We start from the raw sequence: 26,948 nt of genomic DNA on the forward strand, positions 1-26,948 counted from the left end.
GATCAACATTTAACTTTTTGACTCAAGACACTCTTAAAAATAACAGAATTTCATTTAAAACTTATAAATTTCGTGATTTTAACAAAAATAAAAAGATATTTTAATTGTTTACCTCTTAACAAAGCGTAATAATCATCAAAAATTCGAAAAATCGGATTCCCATAGCAGATGCAAAGAGATCGCAATTCTCAAAGTGAAGGCACCAAAAGTATAAAAACCGCTTGTAAAGGAAATATTTTTGATAAAATTATTTTAAAATTGCACTTTAGAGTCCTATGATAAACATTTCATTAATATTTGTGGACACAGTTGACACAAAAAAAAAATAAATAAATAAATAAATAAATTAAATAAAATAAAATAAACCATCTATTCAGCAATTTAATTTTTGACTCATAACAGAAAATGGAATTTTGCTTTAAAAACTTGAAAAGAGAGTTCTAACAGAAATAAAGAGACTTTTCATTTATTTGCATCCTAATAAAGCGAAGCTAGCTTGAAAAAAGAACAAAATATGATTCTCATCTCGGATGTTAAAAGATTGCATTTTTCAAAATGTAGACATCTAAAGAAAAAAAAACGGTAGTTAAAAGAGTTTATTTAAAGTTAATCATACTTGTTAGCATCGAAAAATCAAAACCCATATAATTTTCTCACAAAATAACAATTAAACATCGCACCGCGCCATAAAAACGCAAATATTGACAAACTGGTAAAATGATGAGAATATTTTCTAATCAAGTCATTATAAAGTTCAATGCCAGATGCTAAGTGGTGATAATTTTGAAGTTGGTAACCCTATCTGAAGCGATCATATTTTTTCCCCACCCATATCTCCCCATATCCTCCCTTTCCCCTATCCCATTCCAGTTCTAAGTTCATTTCGCAGATATATATTATTATTGTTTATTAAATCATGAGCGGGGGAGAATGCCTTTTCAGAAAAGTTTACAACAACACTGCTGCTAATTAGATGTGATAAAACAAACAACCATTGTATTTATTAGGCAGTAGCAATTATTTATCCCTTGCAGGAGCATCCCAAAAGTGCCGATTTTTTTTCTTTTTCAAAATTAGCCGATTTTGTATAAGCTGATCCCTCTAATTTGACTTAAAAAAAGGTTCCAAAAATTCTCGGTTTATACACAGAAATATGCGTTATTTTTCTGCTCTTTCAATAAACAATTTGTGAAAGATCCGATCTTGTTTATCAGAATTTTGTAAAGGGTCCGTTTTGTTTGATCAGGATTTTGTGAAAGGTCCGTTTTGGTTGATCGGATTTTTTGTGAAGGGTCCGTTAACGGACCCAAATATCCTCTGGCCAGACCCCTGGCCATATACTTATTTTGCACCAAAAAAAAAGTGTTTATTTTTCATGATGAATTAAACCATGAATAATGAATAATGAATTATGAATAAATAATTATCAATTATTATCTAACATTGAATGTGTTTAAAAGACTACATAAGATTAGAATATTGTTCCATGTTTCTAAACATATCTTAATTATTAAGAACCATGCATATGTTGTACCTTGGAACATATTCTAAGGTACAATATACAATATGTTTGGCTGTCCCAAGGTACAATCAATGTGTGGTTTAAGGAAAACCAAAATGGTGGTCAATCTAGATGCACTATCATCATTTTCTCATAACCAAAATATTTAAAGTACTTCTCTTAGATAACAAAATAAAATTCAGTTAATTAGTTTTACAAAGACAAACAATAAAATAAAAATTAAGAAAATATTTACTTTGGAGTCATGACATTTTCTTTCTCTTACAAAATTGTCAATTTTACTCATTTGATGCTGATTTTTATTATGGCACCATTTAGTGGTGAAGGTTACTATTAGAGATTACAAGAACGTGGCCGCTAAAAATAGATTCTTAGAAATTAGCAGTGTCCCTGCTACAGCTCTCCCTTATATACATGTGTGTATGGGTGCAATTAATTTATTTTAACTTTTATGTGCCGCAGCATTCTCACGTAAAATAAAAATTAATTAAATTTTTGTATATGAGAATAAGTTTTAATTTTAGCAATTTTCTAAAACTCTTAAAAGCAGTTGTGCTTTTTTGCTATTTAGAAATTATTCACTTAGTTGAAACTAAGATCTGAAAGCAAAAGGTCCTTGTACCCTCTAAGAAGATGCAATTTTTTGCAAAATGTGTTTTAATGAGCCTGATTTTATTTGAATGCATTTTTACTTTTGTCAGGTTGATGGAAAGTTGCTTTGCTGGCTGTGCACTTTGTCTTACAAAAGAGCCCTGGCAAAAACAAAGCAGAGCAGTTCTTCACACTCTCGTCATCAGTCGCTAAATAAATCATCTAGAGATCATAGATCATCAACATCCTCTTCAGTGCAGAGTCACAAACGTCCATCTAGCCATAGCAGTAAAATAAAGTAACGTAGTTAGACTTTTTGTTTGATTTATTGTTGCTATTATTTTTTAGCTGGCACACATGCTGATTGGTTTTGAAACTGTCCAAAAAGGTCAAAAATAGAATTGCGTTAATTCCTCGATACATAATGTATTTTGATTTTATCTCATTTAAAAAAAAATCTGCTAATGTAAAACTGCATTAAATATACCTTGCTGGTTTACCTGTCTTGAATTTTGCTGCTTTTCAATTTGTTTAGTTTTTATAATCCATATAATTTTTTTTTGTGAAATAAATCAATTTCTCACTTTTTATTGGATAAATTAATGCCTATCTTTTTTGCCAGATTCAAGTAGCTTACACCAAAAGCAACATTTACATCCCACATCAGAAGTTTGAGTTACATTTCTATGATTTTCCAATCTGACCAACAAAGACTACCTCAGCTAATTTTTTGACCCTTGTTGGCTCTTCTTGTGCCTAAGATGGCTAATATGTTAATGCTGCTAAAATTTTTAGAATATCTAATTCAGTGTCACAATATGTTCAGAAGCATTGATATGTTTTGATAGACTTTTTTTTTTATGTTGAAGGAAGGAGCATTCTCCAAGTAAGAAACCACGTACAGAATTATCCAAGTCAACAAATGGAAATTTGCCATCAAGGTATAATTCTTCCTTGTTTCAAATATTTAAAAATGTTTCTCATTGATCAGATTCAGTTAAGTTATCATATTCTTTTGGTGCTGAATGGAAATACGAAATACAGTAATATCTCACTGATTTAAGTCCTGTTAATCTGAGGTAGCTTAAATAATTTATTTTCAATTCAAAATATAATGTATTGGTTTGCTGAAACATGGGGGAAAACTAAACCAGAGACAATAAAGAAGAGCTGGCATGCTGACTTAACAACTTATAACATTCCACTATAAAATGGCAAAGTAAAACTAAACATTAAAAATATTCTCAAATCTAAAACATAATAATTTACTGGCCAGCTCAAAGCCCTTGGCAGGTAACACATACTCATCTGCAAAAAAATACAAACACGAATCCTTTTCTCCCTGCGTTCAAAAACTTGGTTTTACCCATTTCTTATCTTTAACTAACTGTCAGTAGAAGTTCCCTGGACTTTGCGTCTTCTCGCAGCACCTGGCGCGGTAGTCCAATTCAACTAAAGACCTCAAAGACTAATAAAAAGCAAAAATAAGTGAGTAATACTTTAAAATTTAAAATTGTGTTAAAAATATATGGCTATTTAGAAGTAATATGATTTTTGTCAAAGAATGGTTTCATGGTAGCAATTCCATTTGACCACCTGTCAAAGGAGATTGTTTTTTCCGTGTATAGAATTAGTCCCATATTATATAAATTATTCTCTAACAGTGGTTACCAACCTTTTTCACGTTGCGACCCCCTGTGTTCCTCATATATAGTTTGTGTTTGTGAGTGTAATTTGCGTATGCTCACATATCATATTTTGCATAATGACTCAAGGTGCTTGAAGTATTTTATTTATGCTTAATGTTTTTTTTTTCTACAATAATTGCAGAAATAAAAAAATTATGTTCTGGATAATGTTAAACGTACATTTCGGCACTTTGAAAATTTTGCTTACAATTTCGAATGCAGGATTTTGTTTTCGGAGGAGCTGAGGTCATAAAATCTTAAATAGTCTCAGTGTCTCGAACTTTAATTGAAGCAAATGATTATAATTTACTTTAACATGGCCGTCGTGAGGTCAAAACATTGGGAGGAGGGTATTTAGACGACTGTCGATTTTTATCAAACGTATATATAGCAAGAGAGAGAAAGAGTCCAGATTTATGCTTGAAAAAGGGGGGGGGGGAGAGCTGTTATTGCTGTCGTATGATCATCTAAATTAAGAAAATCGCATTATAATATAAGTGGACGAAAATAATTAACAATATGAATCTACAGTCGTGAGTGTGATGCAATCACGACTATATATGCAATATGATTTGCGATGATCCTCACCCAGAAATTGTTCAAAATTGTAGTTGTAAAATTGCAGTTTACGTGATCTCTGGTGATGGTCGGATTAAAAGAGGTTCAGGGACTTTTATGAACGGTTCTATCTCAGAGACTGTGCCTTTGAAATTTTGCGAGGTTGATATCCTAAAAATGAAGTTATTTTTAACGATGGAGAGGGGAGATAGATTGGGGATGCACTCTAATTTTTTGAAAATTAAAATGATATCCTAAATAAACTCAGTTGTAGATCATCTTTTTTTAAAATTAAGGGAAGAGGAGGGGTTCGGGCGACCTTTCCCCGGAAAAATTTTGAATTTGAGGTTCAAAAACACAATTATTGGTCATCTTTGTAAACTTTAGGAGAAAGGTTTGGGTTCGGAGACTCTTCCCCTCCCTCCGGAATTTTTTTGAATTGAAGCTCACAAGAAAAAAAGAGAGTTTTAATGATGTGAGGGGAGAGAGGATTTCGGGTCCTCCCAAGTACATTTTTCGAAATTTAAGTCCGAAACACAGAATTGTAGGTTTTCTTTGATGACAAGGGTAAATATTTGGAGATCCTCACCTGAAATATTTTTTAAATTTAAACCCTTAAAATTTTTTTTTTTATTATCTTTAATAATGTAAAGTGGGACAGCAGGCATTCCCATAGAATATTTTTCAAAAGTAAAAACCTAAAAACCCATTTCTTGGCTATTTTTGATGAAGTTAGAGGACAGGATGAGGTACAAGGTTTTTCTCAGGAATATTCCAAAATTAAGTCTTAAAAATCCAACTGGAGGAGATTTTTTTGGTTAAGGGTTGAAGTGTAGATAATCTATCACAGAAATTATTCAAAATTGAAGTTCCGAAAACAAAGTTTTAGACGATTTTGGACAATGTTAGAGTGCGTGAAAATCAGAACTCTTTTGCGAAAATGTTTTGAGATTGAAGTCCCTGAACCAAAGCTTAGGAGAATCTTAGAGGATGTTAGGAGATCAGGTACTCTGGCATGAGAGGGGGGCGGGGGTTCGGGAACCTTATAGCCCTTTTCCTGGATTCAACATTGCATTCAAGAATTGATGCTACTCTAAAATTTTATTTTCCACCTAATGTATTTGAATTTTTCAACTATGTAATGATACATTTTTAACTATAGGGGTAACATTGCGACCCCCTTGGGGATCATGACCCACAGGTTGGGAACCTCTGCTCTATAAGTTGACCACTAAACTTAGTAGTGTGACACTAGTAGTCAACTTACACAGGTTTTACTGTGTTACCTGTTGCAAGTTGACCACTAAAGTAGTGTACCGCAAGTGGTCAACCTTACACAGATTTTACTGTACCAGTATATGCTAAGGTAAAAAAGCAGTATTTTCGCTATTAACTGCAAAAATAATAATAATGTTTAATTTAAAATTAATCTATTATTATTTATTTTTAGAATTTCATTTACTTCTCTTTGTTTCAGTGAAAGCACATTGTTAGATACCAGTACCAGTGATCATGTTGTTGCAATGCATCAGCTAAAAGATCAAATTGCTAACCTTCAAAGACAGCTTCAACTGAAAGATCAGCAGATTTTAGCCCGGGAGAAACAGGTGCTGTGAAATATTTATTCATTTATGGTTCATTGAATTATTAGACCTTATTTCAGTTTTGAGGTAGAATTTTGTTTCTTCCCTTATGTATTGCTTTCATTATACAAATTAAATATATTTCATAATGTTACTTGGATCTGTAAAGGAAATTATGTAACTAAGCATCTAAACAAATGATTGAGAAATATATTTTGTTTGAAAATAAAAAGCTATAAAAGACTCTAATTAAAACATAGCTCTCACTAAGTTGAATGAGATGATTTTAGAGCAATATAGTCAGCTTCAGATTCGTTGTTAGAAAATCAGTCATTCAAATGCAACAAAACAAAGGAGCATGAATTGAGATAAGGTTACAGTTAATGTGAATGCAGCTAAATATAATAGTGACTCTGCTAATGTAAACAAACAGTTGATAGCGAAAGAGTATTTTTGCAAATTATATTTATTTTTTTGAGATCAAAGAAACAAACTCAACTTAGAAAATACTGAGTTTATTAATGATTTATAATTAACTGACTGAAACATAGTGTACAGTTTTTTGGTAATGTATGTATAAATACAAATACAAAAGTGACAACCAGCAACAGGCTCTGGGCCCAGCTAGACTGGTCCTAGTCGATTTACAATCCCCAGTGAAGATCAATGGCCCTCTTAAAGTTGGTTTATAAATGGTCAGTTTTATTACGTAGTGCTAAAACATTTTAGAATGTAATGTTTACATTTAAAACTTTCCTAACAAATAGGATAAAATATTATTTTTGTGATAAATATTTATCATTCTGCTGATTATGCTAAAAGAAAGAAGTCAAACCTTGTTTGGTATAGATTTACATTAAAAATCTTAAAATGTATTTTGGAATTACACAAAACTGCTTTTTAGTGTTAGAAAATGAAGCTTTGAGACAAAACTAGATTTATGGTGTTGGTGTACTTTATTTCTTTGTATGGAAGAAGTTATGCATTGTAAACTCAAAAATCCTGTGTGCAATTTTATGCACTTTGTGGCTAGCACTTCATTGAATTTATTTGTATTCTTTAGTCATTAAAAAACATTAACACTTGAAATTACATTATTTTCCTATTAGATGTAATCTCTTCACAACCTAATTGTTGGTTATTTTTCTATTTAGTATGTTATGTACACTGTTGTAACAAATGGACTGGGCGACAGTTAAGTAAGGAAAGGTGCCTTTTTCTCACAAGAAAAAATGCCCTTTTTTCATCAGGAAGTGTCTCTTTTTGTAAAATCCACTCTGCGCCTTAAAAATATACATATACAATCGAACCCACTATAGCAAGCCTAGGATGTAGCGATGCTGCGGTTGTAGTGAACCTTTTAAATGGTTCAAACTGAAACTCTATGTCATTAATGCAATTTCAAAGGCTTGTAATGATCCCTGAAAACTAGAAAATCGGCTATAGCAACCCAAAAATTTCTAAAATTTCAAGTTTTTCTGGTGAAAATGTGCGAAAAACATCCTATCATTTGCAAACAAACCTGATACAAAAAGTGGGTTTAATTCAAACACTTTTTTGTACAGAATTTTTGACTTTGGCATGTTAAAGTGTCTTATGAGTTTTGGTATTTTCTAAATTCAAATGCCTTTAACAAGAACAACTTGACTGTAGACTTTTCTTCTGGTATTGATGAAGAAACAAAAGATATTAGTCCTTGACCTTCGTTATTTTCTCAAAAGCAGCTCAGCTGTCAATGTTTTCAACATTTTTTTTTCTTGCAACTCAAACTATAGACCAACATGTTTTGGATTTTTTTTTTTTTTTTGCTATAGTTAACAAAAAATTTGCAAAATCTAAAAGCTTACAAAAGGAAATTACACTTTTCTTCCATGAGTAGAATTTTTTTTTTAAAAAAAGGGTAATTCTTTATAGTTTGCTTGTTATTGAGTACAATATGATCAATACATCACTGAGTACAATATGATCAATACATTATTGATTACAATATGATCATCTTGCAATTAAGATGTTCATTACAGAACGTATCTTAGTGAATTCAGACTTTTTTTTTTGGAAAATTGGATGTATCTAACCCTATAATGATTTCTCAAGTCTGTCAGTTGAGGGTTTGTTATAGCGAGGTTTGACTAAAAATATATTTTTAATAAATAAAGTTAACGCTACAAATCAACCATTTATTTCTAAGTAAATGAATTTGTTCAGGTTTTTTTTTTTTTTTTTTTTGGTTATTTGACAATTGAATAAATACTATTCTCCTCTGTAGGCTGGTGAGGCAAAAGCGCAACATGGTGTAATTGAAAGAGAACTTCGTTTGAAAATACAAGCTATGGAAAAGACACATGGTGATACGGTTGAAGATCTGCAGGTATTTATTGCTTATTTAAGTTTAAAGTACTATTGATGAGTGTAGATGATACAAGCTTGAATAACAATATTTGATGATTATTAATCATTTGTCATCATCAGGGAGTCATAGTCTTGAGCCATTCCACGGCTCTGGTTTTAATTTTGAGCACTGATAGCAACTTTGAATGGCTGTGTAGTCCTAGTGGATTGAGACATTATACCACTATTTGAGTTTAAATGAAGTTATATAGGCAGAAAATATATACTGCAGTGTTAAGTGCAAAAGTCGTACTCTGCAGCCGAGTTTAAAATGATTATCTGCCGCTTGAAGTTTTGCGCCTCCATGCATTTGATCCAGATGCAAATTTTTTGTCAGAATTTTTTTTAAATATTTCCCATTTTCAAATGACCATAAAACATTGTAATTAGGTGAAATGTGTGACAAAGAACCACCCGGTGACCGTAACTCAATTTTGATACAAAGTGCAGATATGACTTATATGGTTAGCATACATATATCACACATTGTGATTTCAGTGTTTCTCTGATATTTAAAACACCACTCTGATAAACCACCTAAATAGTAACAGTATCTATTGTTTTTCATGAATATCTAAAAAAAAAAAATTTTTTCTTTAAAAAAAGGATTAAGAAAATGAGAATTCTGTGACCAGAAGACTTTTTGACATTAGTGATTCCTTTTTTAAAAATATATTAAATATTCAAAACTTATTCACAACTTCTGCAAAGTACTTTCAGTGCAAAAATGTAGTCGTGAAAAGTTTTGTCCTCTCTTTCTGTTCTTTCCGAGATTTGACCCTCTTATATTTGAGTTAGAGAAATTAGCAGGTTCAAAGAATATGGATGAATTTTTACTTTTTGTTTTGATGAAATAACCAATGATGAAGATAAAAAGAATCTTTGGATCAAGAGCTTGTTGTATATCAGAAAATAAAATTAAAGAAGTCAAAGCATATGCAGGGGCCAATCCAGGATTTTTTTTTCCTCACTACCTATAAGGGTTGCCCAAATGAAAAGTAGACAAGTGCAATAACATCAGAATGAATGATTCAATTAGAGCGTCACTGCACAAGTATATAAAGGGTGGTATGAGGTACACATCTCAAATGCCGTTCAGCAGTTAAACCTGTTTGAATATACAGGAAATTGTACAAAAGGAAAGTCATGCTATCCATGGATGCGTCCAGATCGGAAAGCGCGGTAGTACGGTTAAAGGCGGCAAACGACATCAGATCTGCAGAGACTAGGCCAAGCAAACATCGCAACCACCAATGATTCCATTGCCTTTGTTAATGAAATGATCCAAGCCAATCGAAAGATTAAGAGACCCGTGAAATCTGTGACGAACTCTACCTGAGTAAAGGAATGGTTCACACTGTCACCCACAAAGATCATCCCAGAAAATCCATAAGACCCTAAACAGATTTTCTGTTGGAAAGTTTTGGAGCACCCCCGTATATAGTAAGAACTTGTCAATATGTGACTTCCATATCTTTGTGCCACTTAAGAGAGCATTACAGGGGAAACCTTTCCATTCAGACGATGAAGTGAAGGAAGCCGTGCAGGACTTCCTCAGGAATCAGCCCCGATCTTTTTACAGCAATGACTTCGACCTGCTGCTGCAACGCTGGGACCTGTGCTTAAATGCCCATGTCAATTTCTTTTGATTTACATTAAAAGTAATATTTTTATTCAACTTGTCTACTTTTCATTTGGGCAACCCTTATATTTTTGTGTTTTTTTTTTTTTTTTTTTGCTTAAATTAGATTTTTTTAAAAAGATATTTTAAAGACACATCCTAATTTTTGAACCAAAAAAAAAAGAGCAACTTATTGAAAAGTGCAAATGTAGGGGAGACGAGATACTTGATCCCCACTTTAAATTTCAATTTTTTTCTCTGCTGCAAATTATCAGTTTTTATTATATTAAAAGTACGTGGATAAAGGTAATTTTTCACTCTATCTGATTTTTTTTTTTTGTTTTAAGTTGAAATTAAACAGATAATTTTGGTAAAATAATTTTTTTCAATAATTTTATAAAAGAATCATGTATCCCTACATCAAGGGACACATGATTCCTTCATGGGGGATACTTGGTCCCACTGAGAAAATGCATAGAATTTTCATTAGAGCAGCAATTTATGTATGGATTTTAGTTTTCTACATAATGTTTCTGAAAAATAACACTATTTCTAATTTTCTTCATTAGATTATAATAATGTGAACACAAAATAACATTGTTTTAAATTCCACTTGTACATTTGTAAAAAAACTGAGTATCACAGGACATTTTCAAACTGATGAACTTCAAGAACTGATAGGATAAATGGCAATCAAACAGCGTTATGACGCACAAAATTGGCAGATTGCCGCTAATTTTGTGCATCACAATTTGTTTGATAACCATTTACTTCTCCGCACAAAGGTATTTATTTCTTAACTGATAGGATTTTCTGTATTCATGCAGGAAATGAAAATCTAAATGGCCAAAGGAATTGTTTAAGGGGTAAAAATTAACTTTGTTTCTCTTTTTTTTTTTTTGTATTAAATATTTAAAAAAAGTCTGTTATTGTTATAATGTAGAGATTTGTTTAGAAATCCATACATTTAATTTAAATATATGCTGCCCTCCCCTTGTATTTTGTGCAAAACAATTCCTATATTTTTCCCTGCAAATGTTTGTCCCAACAGTTATATTTCTTAAAAGGATCCAACTTGTTGCGATGATTAGATTTTTACTGCATGTCATGTACAGTAGGGTGGAATGAAAAAAAAAGTTTTTGATTTTCAATTTGCCATAGTGCGGAAAAGTTCCCTTTTCACACAAATAAGATGTAAAAATATTGAAGCACTTCTTGAGGTGCCGCAAAAAGCACAAAGTTTTGCAAATTAAATTTTTTTTTTTTTTAAATTCAAATTTATCTTAATGCTTCAAATGCTGTCAAAAAGCAATTTTTATGCTCAACAGGTCGCACAATAACTTTTTTTCGTTGTTCGGATTATGTCTTGAGGTGCCGAAAGAGCTAAGTAAGTTTTGCAAAAACGCCCTTTTTGCCGAATGCACTGGCATCTGGGAGCTTGAGTCATTGCAGCAGCGAATGTTTAAATGGAGCGGGGCTGGTCAGCAGTGATTTGTGTGGGTGGGGCCAAGCTCAGATCAGGTGTCAATTTCTTTGTCGAGTCGAGTTAGTGAGTAACGTAAAATTTTGTTAGTTCGTAAGATACTTCATTGTTGTGAGTGGCAATGGCTCAGTCTAAACAAGTGCAGATGAGACAAGCATCAGAATGTCCTATTTTTGGAATCTTTAGCGATTTCAATGAAGTTTTACTACCTACTTACGAAGATGTAATAAAATGCTACTGTTTTATTAGACATGGCCTAAAAAGTGCGGCTGGAAAAGATCATTCTGTAAGTGAAATATATATGACTTTTTAGTTTCCAGAATAGATTACATTTGGCCAAGAGCTTTTTTGAGACAACAGGAATAGAAGCCTAATGGATTCTTAGATGGTAAAACAAAAGAATCAAAGGAATTCAAAGATAAAATAAGTCAACAGCTGGAAACCTGTTCTAATCTTCCTGTGGTTACTTCCTTACCTATTGAAAATAACCTTCTTTTTGAGAACATACAGGACATAAGTACCGATCACAAATATGTATTGTATATGTGTGTCACTATATCAAGTGGGACTTGCTCACTAGATTTATCTTCAAGGAACCTGGGAAAACTTCCCAACTCGAGATGACTTACATTTGCAAATTGTATATTTCGATTGTACGCGGCAACTAAAAATCCGACTGAAAATATCAAGACTCTGACTCAGTACATTGTTAAAATGTAGTAAAGTATAGTTTCCTTTATATAGGCGTGGCATTTCGCTAAAATTGTTTGAAACAAATAATAATACATGGGTGATTGTGTTCCGGTATTTTACCGAATTTCCGGTATTTTCGGACATATTTCCGGTATTCTTATGTCCAAAAATACCAGAATTATGTTTTTTTTTGTTATGCTTTTATCTCCCTACCTCCACATTTTTTAAAAATTATATAATACTCATCAAATATACCTGCAAGTGCCTTAAGATGGACACCTGTCCCTTAAGATTGACAAATGTCAAGATAATTTGTATCACCAACTCGTAACTTTGTAATCCATTAAAAATTTAACCAAATGTACACACAATATTTTGATTCAGAACTATTTAATACTATGGCAAAGGTGTAATAAGGACCAAAGATTCCCCCCCCCCCACCCCCGCACTCCCCGTTCTCGCTTTGAAACTTTCAGGTATTTTTTGATGAACTCACAATCACCTCTGATAATACTGTAATATATCAATAGTAATCATTATTCATTCATACATTTTCAAGAAAGGATCCATTTCTTGTACGGATCAAGTGGGCAACGCGTATGCTCCTGTGTGGTTTGACATCAAGTTAAAACTTTCTCGTACTTATGGCTCTAAACATTTATTTGAACGTATCTTACATTCACGATATCTCTTTGATGATTTTAAGAACATTATAGACCCGGTTATATAAAGAAATGGATATTTTGATGCAACAGAAAATCTCCATTTGGCTATGTTATGCAAAGAGCATAGAAATGTAAGAGAACTTGGATTACGACGTGTGTTGAATGCAAGAACACAAAGTAGAGGTGGGGTTAAGAAGTTTAAAGTTTAACAAATAACTTTTGCTGCCAAAGATTACATCGATTTGATCTCATGGGGTGAAAATGAAATAACCGAACCCCACTTGGTAAAACATTTGTCTAGTGAATCCCTCAAAGTGAAACTTATAACCCATAAGCGGCTCTTAAAAAGTATGGTTCAGTCCCAGGAGACAGAAAATTGACTCAAGAGTTAAAAGAAGAAAGAGTTATTTGATACAAAAAAAAAAAAACACTTTAATGTGTCAAAGAAGTAGACTCAAACACCATACATGTTTAACCGTTTATTTACAATCATTAAGAATACTTTGAATGGTAAAAATGGAATTGTTAATGTCTTTTATAGTGTACTAGTGATACCCGCACGGCTTTGCCAGTTGTAGAAAAATTAAAAGGTCATTTGGTTTGCTCGTACATTTACAAATAATGTAAGAAGAATTTCTTGCCAGTTGTCTTGCCCATGTTATGGTTCCACGTTATGACAACCTGGTAATTTACTTGCCCATCTTATAATTTTGCTCGGGTTAATGTGATTAAAATTGGAATAGAAAAAGAACAAAATCGAATTTTCAGAAAATCGCTTCAAGGTGCACACCTCCATGCTACAAACTAACTTTGTGCCAAATTTCATGAAAATCGGTCAAACGATCTAAGCGCTATGCGCGTCACAGAGATTCAGATTGAGATCTACAGTACTGGCCTGAATGGATGACTCACCACAAAAAACTGTGATGTTATGAATGCACAAGAATAATAGCATTTTACTAAATGTTTATTTTATGGGAATGATTAATTTTAGTTATATAAGCACATTATACATAAATAATTGAGAAAAGGTTTAATATTTGGTGTGGAAACCTTTTTTTCCAGTACAGCTTGTATATGATCAGGCATGGAAATGCATAATTTTTCGCAATAGTGTGGTGTAATTTCTAATCCTTACTTGTTTTATAGTTTCTCTTAAGTCCAAAAGTGAGGTGGGGTTACGCTCAGTAACTTTGCGCTTTAAAATTACCCAGCAGTTCTCGATTGGGTTTAGATCTGGGAAATTTCTTGGCCACAGCCCAAGGATCTGAAACCCCTTTTTTTGCAATACATGTCGTAACAGATTTAGTCTGCTGGCAAGATGCTCCATCATGTTGGAAGTTGTGCACTGGTTGATATTCATAAACGTTGGTAACTTCTCTTTTAGCAGATCGAGATAAACATTTCTATTAATTAATTGATGTGTCTTCAGGCATTAACCACAATTCACATCTTTCCTAGGCACAAATGGCTCCTCTGATCATGAGTTTTGCAGCATTTTTACTTTCTTCTATATCTAATATATAGAAGAAAGTATTGGATTCGTGCAAATTTTCGAATTTCGAATTTTGACGGATTCGAACGTTTTGAGGTGTGCTGAGTCCATTTCGACCATTTTTGGAAAATGTCTGTCTGTCTGTGTGTGTGTATGTATGTGTGTGTGTATGTATGTGTGTCACGTCTGTGTGTGACCAGTTTTTTGTGGCCGCTCTACAACAAAAACTACCGCATGAAATCGAACGAAATTTAGTACACATATGTGCCCCTATGTGAACTTGTGCCCATTAGTTTTTGGCGCGAATTCCTCCAAGGGGGGTGGAGCAATGGGACGTTTTTCGAGTTACGCGTGCTTGCTATTCCTCAGGAAGTTACTGGCGGAATCAAACAAAATTTGGTCCATATGTTGGTATTAACAGGAACAGGTGCTGATTCAATTTTGGTGTCAATAACTCAAACGGGGGTTGAGCTATAGAACGTTTTTTGTCGTCAATTGTGACTGCTGTATCTCAAGAAATAATGAACGGAATGAAAGAAAAATTTATCGGCAAGTAGCCCTTAGTGGGTATAAGAACTGATTTTATTTTTGTGTCAACAGCTAAAAAGGAGGTAGCGCAATCACCCGTTCTTTTTTTCCATTTTGAGTGCCCTATCTCAAGAAGTAATGCTACGTTCTGGTTGAAATTTGGAATATATGTGAATCCATATGTAAACAGGCTTTGGTTCTATTTTGACGCCGATCGCTCCAAGAGGTGTTGATTTTTTTTTTTTTTTTTTTTTTTTTTGCGAATAAAAATATTTTTATTAATGCAACAATAAGAAAGATAAATCGTAATAGATTGTCGTCTGCGTATTTCTCGTGATTTTAATTGTATGGAAATGATAGGAAATATTATCTCAATGATTTAAAATTTTTAACTGTTGCCATCTTATGTTTGTTAACAAATAAAATATTTGTAATTCATTCAAGCAAGGCTTTTAAAATAACTTTCAATTTTCGCTCTTTGCTTTGCTTTTGCAATAATTCAGACATTGGGATAGTCGTCAAGTTTTTGCATGTGTCATTTTGTTTTTGTTGGGAATATTGCTTCCTCGTCAAGCATGGGGAGGGATCAGAAAAAAAAAAAAAGAAAGAAAAATATAGAAGAAAGTTTCGTGATGGCCACAACATACTAGTTAACGGTGGGAATACTTAGAGTTGACACTCTTTTATTGGGAGGTCGTCGTATGTTTCTACGAAATGCATAAAACTGCGATACTTGAGTCTCGTCAGAAAACATCGCATGTTTCCATTGCTCCGCAGTCCTCCCCTGATAATTTTTACAAAATTTCAAAATTTCAGTCGGTCAGCAATGTTTTTGAGACAATTTAGGCTTTTTAGTAGGCTTGTAGGACTTTAAATTGGCATTGAATAGCCTCCTGCAAATTGTCCTTTGGCTAGGGACATTATTATCTTTTGGTAAACCGGCTTGGATTGCTTTCGTTGATTTTCTATGTGACTTCTTTGGGGCCAAAATTATGGAATCATCCTGTGCTCTTGTAAAAAAGTTTTGGCTTTGAATATCCATAATTTCCGTTTTGTAATTACTTATAGACTCGGAAACTGTCTTTTGTGTCAATTGTAATCGGGCAGCACTTCCCCGAGCACTTTTACCTCCTTCGCTCAGAATCTTTACTTGTGCATGCATTTCGCGTAAAATTCTTCTACTGGGCATTTTGATATTATTTTACACTTCTGCAAAAATTTATGCGTCAATACACAGCGAACACATCTAATAAACTAACCAAATGCCAAGCAAGAACACCATCACTTTCACAGTCGGCCAAAATAAACATGTGGCGCCAATACGTTATTATGAATGGGGAAAAACAAGCGAGTCATCCATTCTGGCCAGTACTGTAGATCTCCAGACAGACTTTCAACTTCATTGTTAGTAAAGATTATGATTTTTTTTTAAAAACTGTATTTTGTAATTAGTATTTTTTTCCTAATGCTTAGAAAATGTATTTATTGTCATATTTTGTGCCGTTTAAGAAAGCATAGAAAGGAATTTCATTGTTGAATGGAAATTTCGGTTATTATCAAACTTTAAGCTCATTGCGGCACCTAAAGATGTTGTAGTAAAGCAATGAAATTTCTTCTGCTTCTTTTTAAACTTAAATGACAACTCCCCCCCCCCCCACACGGCAAACCAAAAAAATTGAAAAAAATATTTAAGGTCATTTTTATTCCACCCTAATGTACAGTATAACCTTGATTTAACAATTGTCAAGGGACTGGAAAAAGTTATCGTTAAATCAAGGGTATCATTAACCAAGGAGCATAGACATTTAATGCAGTCAAACCCAGACCAGTGAAATGTGTCCATTAAATTGAGGAAATTGTTAAATCAAAGTTATACTGTGCATTAGAAACAGTAAATGTCAACTTTAAATGACTGAATGCACTTTTTCTTTTCAGTCTAAAGTACGTGTATTGCAGAAACAAGTGATTACACTGAACAAGGCAAACAAAAAGGGGAAAGATACAGAGAGCCCATCAAGGTTATGAAACCTTACCCAGCTTAGGCACAATTGCATTTTAATATTGTATGACTACAGAGGTGAAAATCTCTTCAAATGTCATCAATGTAACTTTTTATAATACCTCATATCTTTCTCCTGTAATTAGAGAATCATTTTTATATTTTAGTCTATCGTATTTTTGGGAATAAGCGCCGCACGCGTTGTATAAGCGCCGTTTCGTAATATATTCTCCAAGAAAAATTTTTGATGTATGCGCCGCACCCGGGGTAAGCGCCGCACCTTCCATATGCACGCACCCTACGTTAAACAACTTAAAAGCACAAACAGTATTAAAGAAAGCTGGATTAAGTGAAAATAAAAATATATTTTTGTTTCTCGTTATTATTTTTAATTAACAATAATGAAATATTTTTTAAAATCCCCATTTTGCACTTTGTGCCTTCGGCATCCCTCGATTGGCCATCACTTTCGATGGTTAATTTATCCGATTTCCAACGGCGAATGCATCTCTCATCAATGCCAAACTATCTGGCAGCAAGGCGATTTCCAATTGCTTCTGCGGTTTTTTTTAAACTTAAAGGCTGCAGTATAACTTTTCAATCGCTTAGGAACCATTTCAAAAGCAACTCTGTAAAAAAATTCCGTAAAAAAAAGATAAACCAAGAATGCACCAACGACAGTAAAAGATGCAACGCGACGATGTGAGTGACTAATAAAATTAGAGCTAGGAGACAAGTTTTCAATTAGGTTGCTTGAGCGAGCCACCCACTTTCTTGAGGGCGATGGTAAATTCCCTTTACAAAACTGGACATCCATCCCTCTCCCTTACTAGTACTTTTGCTGCCTCCTCTCCCTGACCCCTGAGCTCTGATGCGATAAGCCTTGCTCACCCACGTGAATCAGCGTTTCTCTCCTGAGTGAAACACGTGCAATCGCTGACTCACCTTCTCTCCCACCTCTTTGATTTACTTGTCGCCCAAGGTCAAAGGATTTCTAGAGTCCTTCGATCCCACGCGATAAGGCTTGCTCGCCCACGTGAATCAGCGTTTCTCTCCTTAGTGAAACACATGCAATCACTGACTCACCTTCCCTCCCCCCCTCTTTGCTTTACTTGTCGCCCAAGGTTAAAGGATTTCCCGAATCCTTTGCTCTCACTCGATAAGGCTTGCTCGCCCACGTGGATCAGCGTTTCTTTCCTCAATGAAACACGTGCAATCGCTGACTCACCTTCCCTCCCCCTTCTTTGCTTTATTTGTCGTCCAAGGTCTAAGGATTTCTAAAAATGAAAGGAAACGATGTGGTACCATCTATTAGCAGCATTTTCAACTTTTTTTTTATTAGAACTTTTTTTAACTTGATTAAAAAAAACACTGTATCCGCTGCACCCGTTATATGCGCTGCAATGGCATTTTTTTCTTGTATGCGCGGCGGCGCTTACTCCCGAAAATACGGTAATGCATATTTTGAAAAAAATCTTTTATTTATGAAAAAAATAATAATCACATCTTTTTAATAGAATATTTGAGTTTTTAAATCAGTACTTTCATGCAGTTTATTTCTTATTTTTTAAATTTACATCACAAAGAAATTTACTTTTTTTTAAAAAGAGGTACCGTGTGATGAATTTCCTCGTCTATTGGAAATGTCTGTACATTATCAAGCATAATTTTGTTAAATATAATTTCATAGGATGTACTTTCAATTTATTAATATTGGTGGATTTTAAAATCATTTTTTTAAAAAGGAATAAGAAGAGAAATGGTGTAAAACATTTTAGAACTTGCATGTCAGTCGAAAGTGAATTAAAATTACTTCAATAAGAAAAGCATACACTGGTGTGCAAAAATTAAGGACGAGACGGTTTTCTCAATATAACTTTGTACAAAAGCTTTCCAAATCAACACATTTAATACTGTAAGATCCCCAATACGTAAGGACATGTGTAATGTAAGCAACACTTACTAAAAGAGAAATCAGAGAGATAAAAAGAAGCTTTATTGAAAAAATAGCATGGAGCGCAATGCGACTGAAGGCCGAAAAATCCCTGTGATGGGTGTCTAGCAAGAAACATCCGGTCTTTAGTAGGGGATATAATCTCCTCCGACTGCTAGGCAGGTTTCACAGCGTCTGCCCATGCTGCGAATGAGGGTGTCAATGAGCTGTTGAGGCATTGCTGCCCATTCGTCTTGCAGCGCCAGTCGAAGCTCCTGAATCGTTACTGGTGGTAAGGTGCGAGCTGCCAAGCGTCAGCAATGAAAATCCCATACATGCTTGATGGGATTGAGATCCAGAGATCGTGCCAGCCAATCCATACGTTCAATATCCTCACTCTCTAAGAGCTGTTCGGCAGCTACTGTGCGATGACATGGTGCATTGTCGTCCATGAAAAGGAACTGCGGACCCATAGCGCCTCTAAAAAGACGCACATATGGAAGAAGAATCTCGTTACAATAACGTGTCCCGTTGACTGAACCTGCGTCGAGGATGTGAAGGTCTGTACGACTACCAAGCATGATGCCTCCCCAAACGAGAACACCGCGACCTCCATACCTGTTCCTTTCAATGATGTTCGAGGGATGATTGCGGCTTCCCCGCTCTCTCCAGATGAGTATGCGATGAGAATCGCAGGGCTCATAGTCCTCCTATATCTCCTATATTATCAGAATTTGTCAGATATTCTCCTATATTTCCTATATTTTCTCACTAACTCCTATATTTTTTTGTCGGATGTTAAATGCTACCCAAAAATGCAAAAACCTTTGATCCATTTTTTTTCTTTTTTCTCCTCTGCACTTTGCACTCTTATATCTTTAATGTTGGCATGTGTTTTACACTGTTTGATTATTTTTATGAAACATACAAAATATAGATGGCTTTACTTGCAACTTTTTACTTGTTTTCAATTAATTCTTTTTCTTTTAATGAGTTTACTTTGTAATTTTGATAGTGCATAATGTTAACTTTAAGTGTACTGCTGTAAAGATTTTTAAAGCTTTTAATTTTGTCACATATAATCTGACATGTAGTTCAAATGACCGATGGTAGCTCAAACGATTGTTTTTGAAAATGCCCTGTGCAGATTTTGGTACCAATTCAACTTTGAGTACTTCAAATGTTTCGAAGCTTGTAGCCCGCTGAAAAAATGTAACTATCTCGATGAAATAAGTGTCATTTTATAGGATTTTGTTTGCTTTTTTCAAATATGTATCCATGGAAAAACATTCCTATAATTTTCCATTTTGTGTGTAGATTTCTATCTATTCGGTTACGGTTAAAAATTGCAGAGGGTAATGGATAGTTCTATGATCCGCTTGAGCTCTTCTACCACCCCTTTTGTTTGGCGGATTAGGTCGAATTCAAACTTGATACATGTGTATACACACACATTAACTGTAAGTAGTGGGTAATGTCATTACAGTGAGCGACGGGTAAATGAATCAGTCACTTTAATGAATCAATTCCTAAGAAAAGAAACTAAATCCAGTTATAACATTAAAAAATTGCAGAATATTTGAATCAAACATGCCGCTTAAATGAATCAAGAGTATGAGACTGAGCATTTCTCTCTCTCCGACAAACGTGATGCATTAGAGCAGTCTTTTTTTCTTTGATTTCGTTTAGTAAAACAGGTTTTGTTTTCTGTAAATAGTGAAACAAAGGGGAGGCAGAGTATTGCACACTTTTTGTAACGATTGTCTCGAGACATAGAGTTGACGGGACTTTTCATCGTTAGTGTTAGCATTGAAACGATGAGGTACCAATACCAAGGACTACGGGTAGATTGATGACATTGGAAAAAGAATATATAAATTAATTATTACTTAGTTTTAGCAATCAAAAAGAGATGCATTTTTCGAAGCACGTAAGTTAAAATCTAAATTTTGTAATTGCTTTTTCATGCTGTTTTGTGATTAAATTCTTAAAATAATCAAAGAATGGATATTTTGGGTGCGAGGTATACTTCTAATAATATCTGGTAAGTTCTGAAATTGTATGTAGAATTCCATGTTAAAAAAAAAAGAAAAAAAAAACATGCATACACAGTTTTGCTTAATTGAATTAAAATTATTTTAAACAAAATGATTAATTTTTGCAACGGTGGGTACAAAAATTCATTTGCTCTCACATCTGTGATTCATGCAAAATAGAATTGTATTGATACTGGTGTATAGTTTTTTTATACAGTGCTCCAAACATATTAGATGCTATACTTTTTCGAAATTCCTATATATTTTTCTACAAAGCTCCTATATTTTACCTATTAAACTCCTATATTTTTCCTTTAAAACTCCTATATTTTTTTTCCCACTTGCTATGAGCCCTGGAATCGCTACTCAGACTGAATCTGCTCTCATCTGTAAAGAGTACTCATCCCCATTCATTGTCTCTCCAATTTCGGTGTTCCCGGCACCACAGAGAACATTTTCTCCGATGGGCAGGCGTTAGAGGTACACACTGTATAGGGCGTCGTGAAAACAGACCACCACCGTGCACTCTTCTGGCCAGGGTAAAACGCGATATCGGTCGTTAAGTCGCCTGTGTCGTGTGTCTAGCGATTTCTCCCGCTGTCTGCTGCCTGTTTCTTCTGGCCTGTAAGACAATATACCAGTCATCTGCGGGTGTGGTTCCTTGTGGAGGACCACTACTGAACAACCGGATAGCTGTTCCTGTAGTTTGAAATTGTCTCCAAAGTCATGAAGCGATGCTGTGAGCAATTCCGAACTCTGCAGCCACACTTGTCACACTGCAGCCTTCCTCCAACTTCCCAATGATTCGACCTCAGGTAAAAGCATCCAGATGTCGCCTAACAGATTGATTATTCGCCATTTCTCGCTGAGGCAGCAACTCGGTGTGATTTTAACTGCTATACGGCATGCAATCTCTTTGCCAGAAATACTGATCTGACACCGACAACATGCTTTATACCACTCAGACACTCCCCCATTACGTCTGCCTGCATATCTGCGCATGTGCTACCGTACATCACCTTACTTAATCTCCTGATTGGTCTTTCTGTCCGCTCTGCCTCTTCGTTCAGCTGATATGCTAATTTTTCGATTTCGTCCTTAATTTTTGCACACCTGTCTTGCATGTCAATACAGGATTCACATGCAAATGCCAAAAAATGTTCCCACCGTTTTCTGTCTTTTTATTTCAAAAAGTTGAAGATATAACTCATCACTATTTCCATCTTTGTTTGCTAATAACATCTTACAATTCTCTAAGTAAAAAAGAGATTATTTGTTATTATGTGGGGAGCAACAATTACGAAAGAGGTGGGGGGGGGGTATCTTTTTAAATGCATGTTACTTACTGACACATGTTTGTACATTTTCTACAAAAAGAAATGTGTTTGAATTTAAAAAAAAAAATAATCTGTTATTGTCTAAAGTTAAATTATTTCTTTAGCTCAGAAACATTAAGTTTTAGAATAAAAATGCGTCAAAATAATTTAACAAACATACATTTTCAAAAGAGGAAAATCAAGTCTATTTGATTTACTCTTGCCAATAGTAAAAAAGATTTTTGTGGTATATGATATTCAGTAAAGTTATTATAGCTTAGCCATACTAAAAAAGAAGTGTTTCAATTGAAATTAAATTGAAACAATTTTTCATTTATTAAATTAAAAGTTACATTTAAATTAGTTCCTAACAAAATTAAATTAACTATCAGAATGATTTTAGTGTTCAGTTAACTACATAATGAGTGTATAAATTTTTATTTCTTAATTTTTTTCACAAATTAAATTTATGAAAAAAATTAAGCAATGAGTTTTGATAGAATACCAATTTTTAATCACTTGTTTCATTTCATTATCATTAATTTTTTTAATCTAAGCTTTTATGATAGATTTCACTATTTCTTTTAGAATAAATTACATTTGTGACACATAACTGCAAACATGGTTGAAAAGCTATCATTTTTCAGCATAATTGGGCCTTTCCATGAAAAAGTCAACCCTTTGTCCCGCACTTGACAGCTCATATGTTTCATTAAAAAGTAATCATTTTCAAGGGTAATGACAAAATTCTTTGCGAAAAAAGTCACACATAAGTTTATAATTAGTTTTTTTTTTTTAATTTGTTCATTGTTATTTTAAAGTATTGTTTTTAATGAAATAAATGAGGCTTCAAAATGAGTTTTCCATGGAATGGCCCAATTTCTTGTATGTTCAATGTAGATGGTTTTTAATTGGGTATTTCATTTATTGCATAATTTCTAATGTATTTATTAATTTTCACTATTATGCATTTATGTTAAATTACTTGTTACCATTGAATCGTTAGAAGGTGTTTTATTGTGAAAATTGATCAGTTTCTGTGATTGTAAAATAAACATTTTAAAATCATGGTGACTTTTACTTAATTTATTATTTTGTAATGTGTATATATTAAGTTTTGTAACTTTTTGAGTTGCTGGATAATTTGCCACAATATTGATCTTATTAATTGTATTATGATTTAGTTTAGGTTATAAGTTAATGAGGTGTCTGTAATAAGAACTTTAATTTTTGCTATTGAATTGGTATACAGTCGAACCTCCATATATCGATCTTCCACATATCAAAATTTTCTATATATCGAAATCCTAGCAAATTTCTATGTTCATTACATAGAAAAATTGTTTCTATATATCGAAAAAATCTCTATATATCAATTTTTTAGAGACATTCGTAGATTTTTTTTTTCACTTTAGACTGTTTGTCTCATGAAAAATGAAGGTTAGGGAAGAAAATTATGTTCACTAAAGTTACTACGAAACTCATAAGAAGTCTGGGGTTGAGAGGTGTGTAGATATGTCGTTGTTTTATTCTGGAGTTCTTAAATTCCCTCAAGTTTATTTCAAATCTTAGTTGTAACCAGTAACATTGTAAAACCAGTTTCAAGTTATACTTGTTGTCTGTTGATTATCATTCCTAGTTTTTTTTAGCTGCAGTAAATATCATTTAAGTTAAGTTGATTGATTTTTTACTTTTCTCTTGATTACATTGTCAAAATGAAAATGCCCTAATAATGTTGCGGATCAAGTTGAATTGCCGAAGAATGAAGATGTTTGAAGACCCAAAAATGTAATTTCTGTTATTTTTTTAAATTATTAACTTTCATTTAATCTGATGCCGTATAAATAAAAATTGGATTTCAAACACGAAAATTAGCTTTAATTTTAATGTTTTAGAAGATTTTTAGGTTAAAATAAGATTGTTTCTATATATCGAAATTTCCATATATCGAATTTTTTCCCGGAAATTTGCTTCTTCGATATGTGGAGGTCCGATTGTATTTTTATTATTTTTTAAGATTTATTGTATTGATGAATTGTAACCTTAAATAACTTATTTCTTCCCTCCAAGTCCAAAAATTGAATCTTGTTATATTTTCCAATATAAATCTGGCTTTCAGAGTATTATACTTTTGTTGAAACAGATAAATATGATTTTTTTTTCATAACAAGGCAGGATTATTTTAAACCTCTTGTTTTGCCAATGGTGGAATCTTCTTTCTCACTCTCACTGGCAATTTCCTGATCTATTTGAATGAGACGAAGTAAGATGTTATTTTCAATAGTTTTTTTCTGAAATCAATCAAATTGTCACCATAACTGTACTTCAGAGCCAGACTGTGGTAAGTCACATAATCACAAGTTTACAAGAGAGAGGTAAAGCTTTTTCATAGCACTTGTAAGAGATGGGAAGCACTCCCTTTTAACTCAGGTAAAAAATTTAAAAGGATTTTTTTTTTTTTTTTTAAGAATTACTTTCACATGGCTCAATGTGGAATAGGTTTCGACATACAATGCACTAATAAACGGAAAATCGCAATTTTTGAACTTGCGTTAGTTTGACTCTGAAGTACAGATATGTGCATAGCTTTTTAGTCTAATCATATATTGCATTCAGGGGTTGCTACTTCCTTTAATATGCTTCAGTAATTTCCCCTTTTCTTTGCTGACTGAAATCACAGTTTAACAATATTTATATTTCTCTTTTGACTATAAAATTTTCCATATGCTTGTTTTATGATTTTTGAAGCAATTATCTTTTAACTTGTATACTTTTGTCATTTATGGATCATATTTATTTATTGTAGGAATGTACTTTTTATCTGTACATATATTTATGTATTTTTAAATTAATGATGTTTAGTATGTTATGCTTGTATGCTGTACAGAACATAATATACTGTATAAGAATGGATTTTAAATAGGTTTTTTATTAAAGCATCATGGGATTGTTTTTTTTAAACATTTTGGAGCTATATATTTGTTTGTATATTTGTAAATCGTTATTCATCTTTTCTGCTCAAAATAATTTTTAAAACTTTTCTTTTTCTTTATTAAAAAGTGGAACTTGAATGGTTCTGAAAAGGAAAAAAATACTAATAAAATATCCATTGTGATGACCAAAATATTTATAAGAGTAATGAAACTACATGAAATACACCGCCAGCTCAGTCAATTCCAGTGGAGGACTGCAGTTTCGTGCTTATTAGCACTCATCAGCCCGGCATAGGAGTGACTGAACTGGAGGTGGAAAACCTCTTAAGGAAGCCAAGAGTGCCAAACAAACTGGTACCTAATACAGAATTAGCACTGACCAGAGGAGTGACCGAAGCAATGGTTCGGTACCACTTGAATATTGAAGGCAAGGCAAGTATGTTCAGTAAAGCCCTATAGCCAGGGCTAAGGCAGAAATACATGTCTTCAATATTCGTGTTGTACCGAACCATTGCTTTGGTCACTCGTCTGGTCAGTGTTAATTCTGTATTAGCTATCAGTTTGTTTGGCAATCTTGGCTTCCTTAAGAAATTTTCCACCTCCAGCTCAGTCACTCCTATGCTGGGCTCATGAGTGCTAATAAGCACGAAACTGCAGTCCTCAGCTGGACTGAGCTGGCAGTGTAAATCATGTATTTCTGACTCAACCCTGGCTACAGGGCGGTAACTTACTGAACATAATGAAACTACATTTCAATCATTTTTAATTTTATTAAGATGTTTACTTATATGTATCGTAATTTTGCTGGTAATTAAAAATTGTATGAAAGCACAAATAAAAAGATATGAATACATTCATTATTTAAATTTATGTAATTAACTAGTGGTACCTGCACGTCTTTGCCCGTAATAGAAAAATTAAAAGGTCTTTTGGTTCCCCTGTATATTTACAAATAATGTATGGTGAATTTTTTCGCCAATTGGCTTGTACCCAGGTTACGGCTCCACGTTATGATAATTTCATATCTCGCCAATTGGTTTGTGCCCATGTTACGGTTCTACGTTATGATAATTTCATAATTTACTCGTCCATCTTATGATATATTTGTTCTTAAAATTGGAATAGAAAAAGAACCGCATCGAATATTCGAAAAATCGCTTCGAGGTGCACACTCCCATGCTGCAAACTAACTTTGTGCCAAATTTCATGAAAATCAGCCAATCGGTCTAGGCACTATGCGCCTCATAGAGATCCAGACATCCTCCGGACAGAGAGACTTTCAGCTTTACCTTTTATTGGTAAAGATAAAGATTGGCTTGTGCCCATGTTACGGTTCAACGTTATGATAATTTCGTAATTTACTCGTCCCTCTTATGATATTTTTGTTCTTAAAATTGGAATAGAAAAAGAACTGCATCGAATTTTCGAAAAATCGCCTCGAGGTGCACACTCCCATGCTACAAACTAACTTTGTGCCAAATGTCATGAAAATCGGCCGAGCGGTCTAGGCGCTATGCATGTCACAGAGATCCAGACATCCTCCGGACAGAGAGACTTTCAGCTTTATTAGTAAAGATAAAGAAGAAAGATGAAGATAACGAAGAAGATGGTATGGTGAATTTTCTCGCCAATTGGCTTGTACCCATGTTACGGTTCCACCCTATGATAATTTCGTATCTGGCCGATTGGCTTGTGCCCATGTTACGGTTCCACGTTATGATAATTTCGTAATTTACTCGTCCATCTTATGATATTTTTGTTCTTAAAATTGGAATAAAAAAAGAACCACATGGAATGTTCGAAAAATCGCTTTGGGTCGCACACCTCCATGCTACAAACTAACCTTGTGCCAAATTTCATGAAAATCGGCCAACGATCTAGGGCGCTATGCGCGTCACAGAGACGCGCGTCATCCA

General features: G+C 33.6%; 1 protein-coding gene across 2 annotated transcripts in view; it reads left to right on the forward strand.

Annotated features, from left to right (window-relative positions):
* LOC129233114 (protein FAM76A-like) overlaps nucleotides 1–25,337 on the forward strand; it is a 46,471-nt gene extending 21,134 nt beyond the window's left edge. Inside the window, exons 5-9 of one of the 2 annotated variants that reach the window (XM_054867173.1) lie at nucleotides 2,224–2,411; nucleotides 2,983–3,054; nucleotides 5,837–5,966; nucleotides 8,209–8,310; nucleotides 16,751–25,337. In XM_054867173.1, the coding sequence (XP_054723148.1) occupies nucleotides 2,224–2,411; nucleotides 2,983–3,054; nucleotides 5,837–5,966; nucleotides 8,209–8,310; nucleotides 16,751–16,840 (582 nt within the window). In that variant the 3' untranslated portion in view covers nucleotides 16,841–25,337. The remainder of the gene's footprint in view (nucleotides 1–2,223; nucleotides 2,412–2,982; nucleotides 3,055–5,836; nucleotides 5,967–8,208; nucleotides 8,311–16,750) is intronic. The other variant, XM_054867174.1, reaches the window with a different exon arrangement.
* Nucleotides 25,338–26,948: the final 1,611 nt, after the last annotated feature.

The sequence above is a fragment of the Uloborus diversus genome, unplaced genomic scaffold, assembly GCF_026930045.1.
Source record: "Uloborus diversus isolate 005 unplaced genomic scaffold, Udiv.v.3.1 scaffold_172, whole genome shotgun sequence".
Taxonomy (NCBI): Eukaryota; Metazoa; Arthropoda; class Arachnida; order Araneae; family Uloboridae; genus Uloborus; species Uloborus diversus.